Source organism: Lytechinus pictus, chromosome 12 (genome assembly GCF_037042905.1).
Source record: "Lytechinus pictus isolate F3 Inbred chromosome 12, Lp3.0, whole genome shotgun sequence".
Taxonomy (NCBI): Eukaryota; Metazoa; Echinodermata; class Echinoidea; order Temnopleuroida; family Toxopneustidae; genus Lytechinus; species Lytechinus pictus.
In genome coordinates, this window is record NC_087256.1 from 17,314,032 (window position 1) to 17,328,624 (window position 14,593).

The window sequence follows — 14,593 nt, forward strand, 5'->3', positions numbered from 1 at the left end:
AAATGATGCAGTGGATGTATTCCGGGGGTTGGGGGCGGGGTCAGCGTTGTCATTACAAGGTAGACTCTGTGCTTGTACAATGTGCTTTCAAAAGGGACCCTTAACAAACATTCATGATCTCAGATTATACCAAACAAGTATTTTGTCATGTCCCCCCCCCCACTCTAACCAAGCATGGGATAATGCCTCAAGGTTTTCTCATTTTGTGATTGTGTAATATATGTATACCCTTTTCACATATCCAGACTGTTGATACCATTCTTCACAACTTTTAAAATTTTGAAACCCCCGTTTTAATGAAGGCACATAGCCATGTATATGACTGGTCAGTGAATAATTTTGCTTAACAAATTTGATTAGCACTTTTGGTCATAAGAAAAAAAAGGGTGAAAGTCTGATAGTAAGTGGAAGTAATTTTAATAAAAATGGTAAATGAATAGAAGTTTGCCCCCAGCAGGGTTAAGCCACTTAATCTTGCAAACATACGTACATGAATTGACCGTATATAGGACAGTTTCATTATTTTCAACAGAGGGGATATTTTCTCTTCTTAACATTCCAAAGTACCTTATGAAATGGGACACAATATAAGTTTACAGAGGATATTTGTGATAGTAAGGGTCCCCCTCGACCTTGAGTATTTTATTTCTGCACTGTTCTCAGGTAGTGAACTGCAATTACATGTAATTCAGTGGTAAAACCACTTCAACAATTATAAGGTAGAAAACCTTGATTCTGAATATAGATGTATATATTTTTATTCAAACTTTTTATTCAAACTTTACAACTGCTTAGATATCACATCAATTTACATTTACCAATTAACAAATATTTGACCACCTTGTCTGTATCATTTTTAGTTGCCTTCCATTCTATCTGCTGAATTAATTTACATAAGAACGCCGAAGTTTGATGAGTGTCATTGTCTGGGAATACTTGCATCTGAACAGTTATGATTTTTTTTTAAATGTTGAATAAACAGGAACATTCCATCTTCAACTCGAAGGAATATATTCATTTGAAAATATGTGTCAAAAATAGTGGAAAACGTTTTATTCAATTTGTATGTGGCAATAGCTCAGCAGTGGTGTTCAAAAGATTAAGGGAGGCCTAGGAATAGTATTCTCACATGCCTTAAAATGATTTTTTAGGAGAGAAAATAAGGAGAATGAAAAGAAGATAAAAATGTAGTATTTATATGATATTTTAAAAACGAGGCTTGAAAGAATTGCATGTTACCAATGATATACAGCGGTGCTAAAAAGTTAGTGAACCCCACCAGAAAATGAATATATTTTAAAGTGCTTAGGTTTTGCCATCTTTAAGATGTTTAATTGTGAAGTCAGGTGATAAAATATTTATTCAATAAAGTTTGTTTCTCTGTGCTTGCCAGACATTGTAGTGTTGTTGTCTACCTTCAACACCCAGCCTGAAGGAATGCATTTGTTGGGGTTCACTAACTTTTTAGTACTACCGCAGTTCTTGCTTACAACTTAAACCTGCATTTTTAAAGCAACTGCAATGATAATTACATGTATGATTAAGCATGGAATGAATTCTTAATATACCATAGATAAATGATTTATTTTTAAAATCAATAATTGCCTTTAATGATTAAGTTAACAGCTTAATATGTAGATGCAAAACTAGCATAGGATATTGCATTTAGCATGAAAGATACAAGTCTAACTACTTCACTTTTTCCAGCATACGCCATGTCATTTTCCATTACTTAAATTGACTGAAATTTACCACAATTGTAATAAGCATAATATCCCAACACAAATTTGCACATTATGGTTAACAAGTCAAAATACCATATACAGTATTATATATAAAGGTGATTGATTAATGAACCAAATATTTGTAATTCTTTATGTTGAATGACCTATTAGGAGTGAATTGATTTTGAATTGAACGGGATTTATACTCGTAATATGGTTTGATAACTTTAGGAAAGGGTGTTCAAGTTAATGTGTATGGCACATTTGGCCTTTTTAATTCAAACACACAGGTCATACAATTTTTTTTAAATGACCTGGGCTCTGTAACACAAAGATTAGCGATCAATCGCTAAATGAACTGACCAATCAAGATCAACATTACACACATTTGGCGCATAATACTGACCAGGAACCAATCAGAAGTGTTCTCTCATATTTCCTATTCATCGCTAATCTTTGTGTTATGGGGCCCAGGTATGGTCAGTTATTAATAACATGCAGTAACAATAGTAAAATATATAGTAACAAAAAAAGTCTGTCACTGCCATATGGATCGTCTTTTTATCTTCAAATTGACATCTAGTTTTCCTTCATTGCTACAGTTTTCCTTTAAAAAGTATTTTATTAGAAATATATACATGTTGATGGAGAATATTACAAGTTGAGAAAATGTTCAAATATGAGTGGAAGCAGCAACTTTTAGGATTCTGTTGCATTGCCAATTTAAACATATGAGTGATTGAGTTTATTTATTATTTAAACTGTTGAATATGATGCATTGAAAGTGGCTATATGTATTTTTTGTGATGTATTGAAAAAACAATAATTTGGCAGTCTCTGCACCCGGGCTTAATGGCCAATCCCCAAAATATGTTATTTTTTCAGAATGGGTTAAAAACAGTAATTTACTTCAATACAGAGCAAATTATGGCATTCACATTCTGCAAAAATTCCAATCATTGACTTTGTGCTTTTCTAATCCTCTCATTTGAGCATAGAAAAAAAAAACCAATGGGAAATTGATAGTGAAAAAGACACCGAATGTAATTCCTGCTAAAACATGGGCAAGTAAGTGGCTCTGTATGTTAGGGAGGGACGTAGAGGAAATATCATTATGTTTAGGCACTCTTTAGTATATCATTATGTTTATGTAGAACATACATTAATCATCGTGATAACAATAATCAGCATTTGGGAAGCTTAAAATCATATGTCCAGCCAATCCAATCTAGTTTTGTTATACTTGATCTTAGATTTACCTGGGGGGCGTTTCATGAAAGGACTTGCCGGACGTTTTATCCGACAAGTCCCATTTTATCCGACAGTTACCATAGTAACAGTACCTCTCAGCCAATCAACATCAGAGAAAGATGTCAGATCTGACAACTTGTCGGATGAAAATGTTGATGAAACACTCCCCCGAATTAGAAGGATTTTACATTTTATTTGTAGAATGCATCTAATAAGCATGCTGCTTTTTCTGATATCTCAACTCTCTAACAGCCTGGTTTATGAGAAAACATTTTCCTTGCAAATCATATAATGTCATTTTTAAGCAATTATAAATTTCATGCATCGTGTAGATATCAATAAAGTTTTTCATGATGCCCCTCCCCTCACACATTTCACACAGACTTTTACGTAGGATAATCACAGATTCATCGGTTCATGTTAGTGATTGTTATCCAGGGGAGCATTTTGTGAAAGGACTTGTCAGAGGTTTTATCAGACAAGTCTCGCTTTATCTGACCATTACCATGGTAACAGAGACACTCAGCCAATCAAAATCAAGGTTTTACTACAAGTTAGCATATAAAATCAAAATACAAAAATACTCCTTTTTTCTTTAATCCTGACATGGGGTATGTAATTTTGATATTACAGTATTTCAAAAGCTTATGAGTTTTCTTAGTAACTGAATGAGTACAGAAGCCGAATTACATGTAACCTATCATTTGACAATATGTATATAATTAATTTGTATAATACATTGTTTTTTTTTAATATGAGTTTTCATAAATGCTCTCGACTGAGTGGGTAGAGAAGCTTAATTTCAGCCTATTTGTTGACAATGTTTATGCTCTAATCTTCTTTAGAGAAATGGTCCAGGTGGGAGGAGTAAGAAACGGAGCCGGTCCGGCACCCCTCAGCCGGTACCCATCCCTCCCTGGATACATGATTCTATTTCAGAGGTGATTATCACAAACCGATGCTTCCCAACACCCCGTAACACTCAAGTGGACTCTTCCTATTACCCCAACAATCCCAGCAATGAAACCCACTCTGCACTGTCTGATATTGCGTAATTTGTACTAATTAATGCAATCGTTATGTGAGATGGGAATGAATGAATTTTGTCACTTTTATTTGTTTTTATTTACTTTATTTGAAAAAGATGGGCAAATTTATGTTTTGAAGGACAGTCCATATAAATATAAATGTTAAAGTATTGGCCATTCAACATTTTTAACTTTCTTGCACTCCTAGATGTACATAGATTGTTCTTCTTTTACTTTATTTCTTTATTCTTAAAACACCTCTTTTTACAGGATATTCCATTTCCGCAATGTTTGCATTTTGAAAAAAAAGTTCTTGTGCCACTTCATGAAATATTGAATTAGATTAAAATACATCACAAAGAAGGGATTGGATGAAATGAGATAACTATTTTTTTTTTATTGCATGTAATTTGTGAACAAATGGAGATTTTACTTCGAGCAAAACATATAAAAAATAGAGAAAGGTTATTGGTCATATTGATTCCAGACCAAGTTTCTATGATATTTCCCCCTGTTTATTTTTATTTTCAGAAGGGGAGGTGTTAATTTCATATTTCAATATATTTTTAGTAAAAGGAAAGAAGAGTCCACTTGATATGTTATGGTCGGAGTTTGCTCATATTGTTTGTCTTACAGTTCTTTCTTTTCTACTAGCAGACTAAATTGGTCACCTTGGTATACTTATCTTTTCCTAAATCTCTTTGCATACTCAAAACTACATGTAGTTTTCTTGATTAACCCTCCTGTCCCCTGTAAAATTCTTCAAACAGTTGTGAGATTTCAGGCGATCAGGGAACTAACGCCCTTGATACCAGCACCATTCATTAAAAAACTAGGGGTCAGGTGTCACTAAACTCCATTATCAGTCTATTTCATCATTTTACAAGAAATAATATATAAACACCTTACTACGTTTGGATCATATGATTGCTTTGGGTATTAAGAATAACAATAGAAACTCCCTCCCTGAAAAGTATTGATTAATTTAGGAAGTAACTAGTTCACTGAATAATATAATCCATTTATTATGTAATCCAAATTTCATGTGCATAAATATTGATGAAACATGCCTTTAAATATTTTGGTAAAAGCATCCCAGTCTCACATCATTTAACTTGTTCCCAAGATACTTGTGCCAACAAATATGTACGTTTAGAGATGAATTTTCGAAAAGATAACGCATGGGTAATGACTAATACAAATCTGTCATGAAAATTATAATGTGATTGTTTCCATAAGATTAATGTTCAGTTCATAGTTTTTGTAATGTTTGAGTTCATGAACGAGTATGTCATTTATCACGAGACCTTGACTTGAAGCTTGACGTTTTATCTCCTGTTTTTGTTTCCATGGCAATGCATTCCCCTAAAGTATGATACTAGCGGTCATCTTAACATACAGGTACCTTGTGTCACACGCACTATGCATTTGTTTTGGATTTTTCAAACTTTTTTTTATTCATTGTGGAAATGTGCAATTCATGCAAAATTAACCAAGCCCGTAAAATGATTTTTTTTTTGTCTGTGTGTAGGTTTGAAAGCCATATTTTTATTTATTAAATTTCTGCCTGTTCCTTGGATATTTCACAACTGTTTTGCTGCTTTTGAATTTAATTTCAAGACAATTCTTTGGGGCTCATTTCTCCCCCTTCCATCGAGGGGATATAATTTGCTTCTTGTTTTACTGCACCTCTCTATTTACTAGTTCTTCTGAAATTTTTTCTTTTATTTTTTTAAAATTCAACTTGTTTATCTGTTACTTATTGGTTTTGGGCTTTTTTTTTCACTCACACAGCACTGAAAGTTAGTACACAGCCACAGTCTAACATTTGTTCACTTGTTTACAGCACCGCCTTCGTTCATATTCGTGGTATTTTGTTTATATGTTGGTTGCATGTTTTGCACTTTTTATTTGTACAAAAATTGAGGAGCAAGTTAAATGATGTGTTGGCACAACTACTGATTTTATTTTACATTTGTTCACAGTGCACAATCACCGTAATATAGTTTCAATGAAATGGCATCAAGGGAAAATATGAAAATCTGTGTTTTATTGTATAATAATGTAATGAATGAGATCACAGATTAATGCAAAAGATAATAGGTTCATGATGAACAAGTTTCTTTTAATCATTTCATCTTTATTTTTAATTGTCAATTTCATTATATATTTATTATTTTTGGTAGGAATATTTAGTTTGAAGTTTGTAATCTCACCTTTTCTAATTTAAAATTTACTCTTTTTTTTTTGTTCTGAGACAGTTATTTTTACATATTTTGATAAACAAATAGGTTAATATTCAGATCTATTTAAAAATAATAATTCAATATAATTGGGGGATACATTTTTGAACAATGCTGAATTAAGTACACGTCCAGCTCCCCAAATTTATTAATCCATCATAATTATTATGTCAAGTACATTTTTGGGTACATGTAGATAACATGGAATGAATGAAATGCTATTTCTTTGGGGATATTCTTTCCTGTTCTATACACTTGTATTTCTGCTTCTGTTTTGATAATGTTCTATCTTGATAAACTCATGCTGTTGAAATTGTTGGCCATCCCATTATTTTCTTCAAGTAAGCAATACAATTATAAGATTTAAATACAGTCTTGAGATATATATATAAATATAATGCTTTTAATGCAGTCAGCTGAATCTTTTTCTTTTGACATCACTGTATCCATTTATAAATCTGCCATAAGTAGTCCTTGTCGATTCTCAAATTATTCTTTTTCTAACAATGCTTATTTTCTACTCTTCTTTTTATCTAATACATTTCTGTACATATTTATCCAATTGTCTTTTAATCACAATACATTTGAATGTATTCAGCCATTTTGCTGTCTAATACGGTGGTTTAATATCTAAAAACATGTATATTTGCCAACAAAAATATCCACACTTTTAACACACTAAACAAACTTTGCTGTGCAATTACAGGGAATATAAAAGAGATTACTACATTACCGATTACAATTAATACCTAGCAAATCTTTGTTCAAGCCATGAGCAACTACTAAAACTACTAAACTAAAAGCTATAAACATGCATTCCGTATTATAAAACAATAACAAAATAAACGTCATATATTAAAGGCTTGTCTGTTATAAAACGCATTAAATCTATACTAAATGTCCTAACTTTATCGTTAAAAGTGTTAATATTTAATGCTCCTTTTTAAATATGAAATGAATTTGTAGAGTGGTAACATTTGAAGTAATTGCAGTAGTATTTCATTAATCATTTTCTTTGGTAAATTGGACAGACTTTTTTTTGTGTGTTTTTTTTATTACTTGAAGAGTGAACTTTTTCTTCCAGTAATGTATAATCTTTTTCTTTTCAATGGGCAGTTTGAAGAAAGAAAGAGGGATGGAAGGAATTGCATGAAAATTAGTTTTTGCTAGTACATGTACAGCTGTGTTGGCGTCTAGCTGTATAATAGTTTGCACATATTTTGCTCCAGGTTTCGAAGCTTACAACTCATGGGTGTCCGTGCCTTTTGATGGAAACTGAATAATTGCAGATATCATGTGTACTGTGGCTCGTGTAAAATTGATCTCTTCATCAAATAGAGACAAAATTACTGCTGATGAAAATGAGAGAATTTGCCTGATATACCTCCATTACTGCTGTCATAAACAATGTTTTGATATTGATTTGTAGGAAATTATGAAATCAAAACGATTCCATTTTCACAAAGAAATTTCTCCAAGGTTTTTTCAAGTGGGTGTGTAGGAGAGCCATAGACACTTTCCCACAAAAGGTGGAAATAATTGTAATATGAATATTAAAGGAATTGTTAGAAAAGGTGAATGAGAGAGAGAGAGAGAGAGTGAGAGAGGAGAAGAATAGACATGGGACTGAGAAAGAAGAAGAAAGAAAGGAATAGGAAATGCAAAAAGTTTTTCGTTTGTTGTGCAATATTAGATGTGTCGGTAATTTATCACGCAAAGCATTTGAAGCATCTATGCACAAAATTGAATACCTTGTCTTAAATTTGAATTTTCACTGATGCTTATCATATTATTTTGTAATTTACTTATCTTGTTTTAATTCTTTTTTTTTCTTTTTTAAGTATTTTTCCTTTTATTTCACTTTATTAATATTTGTTCATTTTATCAACATTGTTTTTTTTCTGTTTTGTCTATTTCATCCCACAATATCCTTTAAAGGTCAAGTTCACCCCAGAAAAATGCTGACTTGAATATGTAGAAGAAAAAAATCATACAAGTATAACGCTGAAAAATTTATCAAAATCAGATGTAAAATAAGAAAGTTATGACATTTTGAAGTTCCGCCTATTTTTCACAAAACAGTTTAAATGCACAACTCGGTGCTATGCAAATGAGAGAGTGGATGATGTTCCTCACTCACTATTTCTTTTTTTTTTTATTGTTTGAATTATATATTTCAATTTTTACAGATTTGGCAGAAATCGTCGGCAGTCTTCCGCACCGTCGTATCACACATACGACGGTGCAAACCCATTTCAGAGAAAATCAACTTCAAAGTCTACTTTAATTTTCACACTTAGTTCCCCAGCCTTACAACAAATTCATTGCTAGAAAATGCATGTTTGGAAAGACCAAGACAAATGCTTGACAATGGTATCCTTATTTTTACACAAAAGCAAGGATCAGAGAAAATATCGCAAAAGAGCTACATGCTTGTAATTTCGGTTTGAGCGGTATAGATTTCCCCTGTACAGAAATGCCATAGGGAATACAACAACCCTGACCGCGATTTCAATGCGCGCGGTCAGTCAAAACGTATCGCTTTTCACGTGCAAAGTCAATGCAGTGCAGATGGCCGATACGACAGTTTGAATGACAGCGCGCATTGAAATTGTGGTCAGTCAAAACGTCGTATCACTCTGTTACAGTACAAGTTTCCAATGGGATTTGCGAATTTTATTTAAAAAATGTATGGCATTGCCGTGAAAATCCTCTCATATCTCAGAAAATAAAATAAATTGCTGCCTAGAGATCTAATTATGAATAGAGTAGGACTTGTACTTAAATTTTCTGCAAAAATCTCAAAATCGTTTTTTAAAAACCAAAATTGACTGATATGACGGTTCTGATGACCGCCGACGAAATGACCAACTTGAATGAACCACAAAATGTTTAAATAATTGTATTCCATGGAAATTTGTTTCACATGATATTGAGGAGATAATTGAAATATTTCATATAATGAAATACAAAAGAAATAGTGAGTGGATGATGTCATCAGCTCCCTAATTTGCATACAGACCAGGATGTGCATATAACAGTTTTGTGAAATTAAACGAAACTTGAAAATTGCATAACTTTCTTACAATGTTACACCCGATTTTGATGAAATTTTCAGTGTTGTGCTCGTTGGATTTTTCCCTTTTTATTCAAATCAAATTTTTGTTGGGGTGTACTTATCCTTTAATGTTGAATTGAATTAACATCTTATGGTCAATAATGAATCAGCTTTCTAAGAAACAAGATTTTTTTATCATGTTTGCACTAAGTTTGCAGTGACCCAAAGTCTTTCTACAACTCCTCAAGCTGGATCTTGTATCAGCTGTAGAAATTATTGCAATCAAATGAAACGAACAAGTGAAAATCAAACACAACTTGATTTTCGCCTAAACAGAAAAAGGCATGTAGGATTCTGGAGGTTTTTAAGTACAATTCCTTCTACAATGGTGTCCTTGGCCCTCTCTCACAGTGAACTGCAATTGATCCAATCAATTAAAACTCTGGAAAGCTGAAGTCCTGGGGCCCCGTCTTACAAAAACTTGTGATTGATCCGATCAATCGCAACTATGGAAGGCAAGCAAAGTCAACATATAAAATGCATGTTTGTTCAGACTGTTTTCTAGATATGATGTATATTCATACTTAACATTCACAGTTTTCTTTAAAATTCAGTGTGCTTCTCTTTGTTTAAAGTGATTGGCTAACATTGATTTGACTTTTTTAAAATCTGAGCTAGAAGGTCACACTTGTCACCTGTGTCTGTGATATGTTACAAAAATGAAGCCCAGAAAAAAATCGCGTCCGAAAATCATTATTTAGTGCTTCAAAAAGTGAAATATAAAGTGACCGGAAACACCATCTTAAGTTCATCCCATACACTTGTGTGTTCTATTTAAGCTTCTTTAAGACGCCTAATTACAAAATCGGGGTTTGCCTTGTATTTTTAGCTTTTCATTCTCAATAATGGTTGTTTTCAGGGTTTTTTAGTTCTAAATACATGTACTTGTACACATGTTTCATCTTGGTTTGAGAATTTTTTTAAATCGACTGCTCACAAAGTTAAATAATACCTTTAACAACGACATTGTGCAAATTTCCTAAAGAAAGAATTATGACATTGATGGATTTCCATATACTTGAGGTTGATAGGATCAATCGTAACTCTTTGTAAGACGGGGCCCTGATTTTCATCTTAGTTTGTACACTGTCTGGTCATAAGGCCACTGCACACCTTGGTATTGGTCTACAATCCGATTTTTGTAACTAATTTTATATTTGCTATGACGTCATTTCAGTTCTGAATTAAATTCACTTTTATGCCTGTGAACAGGAATAAATGAGCCATTCACTTCATTAATTGTTAAGACATTTTATTCCGAATTTAAGCTATGACCTTAACCTGAAGCACACTGATTAGGTAGTGAAAACAATGAAACAAGCCAATTTTCATCAAATGTAGAGAAAACTTTGAATGGACATTGTTGTGTATTCTAGATAATGGTGTCCCTTGCTTTCCATATTTGAGATTGATTGGTTCAATCACAACTTATTTTGAAATTGGGGCACAGTGTGGCAATATCCTTGTAGATAATGAAACAGTAACACTATTGTAATGAGGGAAATAATTGGTAACTAATAATCAGATTTACGTGTGGTCTGGAGCACAGATTGTGAATGAAGTCTTAATCCGAACCTTCATGCGGCATTGAATGTTCACAATATAAATTTGGAAAAATGTACTTTTCAGAATTACTAACATGAATATACATATGTGGGATATTGGGAAAATTTCCACTCCACATACTAATATTTTGTCATGTTACATATATGTGTAATGGGGAATTTTGGGATATAGTATGTTACATTGTAATCATTTGCAAGAAAGTTCTTGCAATCGATTGCAGATATTAATTTCATATATATACATAAACTCATATTTGATCAATTTCTACAATTATAAAAAACAAATTTACACCTTCTGCTGACAGGAGCTTACCAGAAATTAATCAAAATTTGTTATCAATTGAATAATGATTGATTTGGGGGACTAAAAATCGACTTGCAACGATTTCAAGCTTGTCACAACTTTCTCTAAGAACATCTCTTCACTCTTGGAACAAATTCTCCCATCAATGATCAAATATAGTTCAATTTCATTTCTACTGTTAATAGTAATGATTTTTAAGTGTTTTCTCAACAGCTTTTATGGATGAATTGTTTAATTTTTTTTCTGATTGTATATAGGATGTTATGGTAGTTGGAGAACCATCGCTTATGGGCGGTGAGTTTGGCGACGAGGACGAGCGGCTGATCACGAGACTAGAAAACCAGCAAGCCGACGCAAACAACGGCATGGACAACGACGAGGACTTTGCAGGGGGTGAATCGGGGGGCACCGGTCCCGGTCCAGGCGGTCCAAAGACCAACAATTCATCGTCGGGTCCTGGCCAAGGGTCGTGGAATTCAACGGACACCAAGCCCCCACCTGGTACCAACCCTCCACAAGACGAGAAACAAGTAGCTGCATCACAGAACTGAAAGGACGCCACCAGCATTGCTCCACAGGAAAAAAAAACACAAACTGACAAAAGCAGTTGTCTTGCTCATTGCCATAGGAATGAATTTTGTGACGACAAACTGGAATGACTATATTTTTTTCCAGTGGACTAACTTTACCCTCGAGTTTTGTATTTATATCCAGTTGGGGGAATTTTTTTGATGGCCACTTTTTTTTTTTACTCTGTTTTGTTGTATATACATGACTATGTTTACAGCAGTGGTATTATATGGTTATTGCGCTAGTCATATTATTTCAAAGATTGAGTTATTGTCCAAATTGAGTTAACTGACCACACTACGTTTGGGAAAGAAAGGCGAGTCTTTCTCAATATTGTGCACCACCTGTGAGACTAGAGGTATTCAGAAGTACTAAAACCACAAAAAAACCTTTACAGAATCATCAGGACAGTTATATATCGTATTCACAGTAGCTACTACCATTCGATTTATAGGTATGCATATAGGTGTGTTAGGATAGAATAAACTATACTTAGTTTCCATGCTTCATCATCCCGAGATCATGAATACCACTGCTGTAGCATTCTATGTTTAACGTGTTTCATAGTTTTGTATATTGTACATATGACAAATTACAAAAGAATGACGGAAGCCGAGACTTGGTGTCCCCACAATGTCATTTTAGGCATTATAAGGGGTATGCCATTATTATCTTCACCTATTAGTATGATTCTTTAGCTTTCACTTGTGACATCAGTAGATTATTTATGTCACTATTTCATTTACGCTCTCTCCTCCCCCACCCTCTCTAGTTTGCTTGGTCATCAATAAGAAGATGAACTTCATTTGTCCTTGTCAAGTTCATCTTATCGTAGAAAGTATGAATTATGTCTGAACCATTTTTAACCAAAAAAAAGTTTTTATTTCTGTAAAACTCACCCTGGCCTAGTTGAATAATTTGATCCTAAAATACGGATAACTGTTTCTTGTCAAATTTACTTATTTATTTAATCATTTAGGGACCTGTTTCATAATGAGTGACAACTATTCTATCTTTGCCATCACTGCAACTACATGGTTGAGGGGCAAGACGCATACAAACTTTTGAAGGAACGTGAAGCGGGGGAGCAAAGAGACCAAGCTTGTTAGGGGGGGGGGCTTTTGTAATTTCTTAAGTGGAAATGAAGGATTTCTTGCACATATTTTGTGAGTTTCGTGACAGTTTTCAGCAAAGAAAAATGTAAGTTTTCAAACTTTTTGGCGGGGAGGGGGGAGGGGAACTGTCCCCCTTACACCTGCTGCATACGGCTAGGCTCAGCAGCCAATCTCAATAAATGTTTCCATGGTAGTCACAATAATGGCAAAGTTACCATAGATGTAACAGTCACTCTTTATGAAACGGTATAGACTTGGCCTCCATGTAGGTTACCGACCATTTTCTATTCCTGTTTATCAATTTTTTTTTTCAGAAGCTTAAATTCCTTTGCCAAATATGAATAAAGAACAAGAGAGTGGTATTGTTTTGGCGTTGAAAACACTAATGAAGGTGTTATCCAACACTTAATAGGGAAGGAGGGGGGGGGGTGGGGAGAACAATTCAATCTCCTTCAGTGAAGGATTACATTATTTTGTTGCAAATACTGTATCTTTAAAACAAAAGCAGCACTATAATTTTAGTGTAACTCCAATTTGTGCGTTCATCCCCCCATCCCATCTCACACGTTGTAATATTTTCAAAGATACATCATTGATATTTATTGTAACTCAAATCACTGTATTTGTACATATGAGATATGTGGGGTTTTTTTTCTTGTGTTTAGGTATACAAATGTTTTTTTGTGTATTGTGCATTTTACGTTAAATATGGTGCACTGCCTGTTAATGTATAGAGAGGCGTAATTTTTTTTTTGAGTAGGAGTTTATTTTTGTTGAGATGAAATACGGATATGGTCCTGCTATTGGTGGATCATGGTGGGTCTTTCCAAGTCTTTATAGGATTTTCTATAGAATATAGGATGGTGAAGAGATATATTGAGAGAGATATTGTGTCGTTTGAGAAAAGGAAAATCGGTGAATGTCAAGTGTGAAAACTGAATCAGGAATCGTCTGTTTTTCATGTTTTTTTTTCCTCATTATTTAAAGATATTCATGTTGTATAACCGTTTCAGTTATTGTGTGCTTTTTAAATCTTATTTTATTTTTATTAATATGGAGTCATTAATGGTAATGAACACACTGTATCAGCTGTCATCACTCTTATGATTAGTTATCAATGTCATATTTTTTCTTGATCATTGCTTTTGTAAGGACTGTACTATGATCATGATTTCCGTTGAAGGTGTTTCACAAAAAGTAAGTGTGACTTAAAATGGACTTAACTTCCCTTTCAGCTACTTTGTCAATCGTGTTGGTCAAATTGCAAAGGACATACTACTACCTTGTAGTTATCCGTTAGAATGTGCTTTGCCAATATACATGTATATGCACATTGGCTCTTGCCCAGTTGTCTTGAAAAATCCTATAGTGGTTTGAAATGGCAGACTACAGGAGGTCAGTGGGTATTGTATATTGTAGCCTCTCAATAGAGGAAATCGAGTAAGTCTTGTCGAATAAAGTGCCAATTATGATCTTTGCCTGCAGATCAGGGCCCATCTTACAAAGAGTTGCGATTGAATCGATCAATTGCAACTATGGAAAGCCAGCAAAGTCAACATATAAAATGCATGTTTGTTCAAAATTGTTTCTAGATATGAATGCATATCTACAAATTAATTGATTTCTTGACAATTTGGTGTGTTCTCCTTTGTTTACATAGGACATTTTGCAAATT

General features: G+C 33.6%; 1 protein-coding gene across 1 annotated transcript in view; it reads left to right on the top strand.

The window, feature by feature from the left end:
• Window positions 1–12,661, top strand: part of LOC129272485 (LIM domain-binding protein 2-like) — a 51,132-nt gene extending 38,471 nt beyond the window's left edge. Inside the window, exons 9-11 of the mRNA XM_064107886.1 lie at window positions 3,821–3,916; window positions 5,375–5,404; window positions 11,491–12,661. Of these exons, the coding sequence (XP_063963956.1) occupies window positions 3,821–3,916; window positions 5,375–5,404; window positions 11,491–11,784 (420 nt within the window). The 3' untranslated portion in view covers window positions 11,785–12,661. The remainder of the gene's footprint in view (window positions 1–3,820; window positions 3,917–5,374; window positions 5,405–11,490) is intronic.
• The last annotated feature ends 1,932 nt before the right edge of the window (window positions 12,662–14,593 follow it).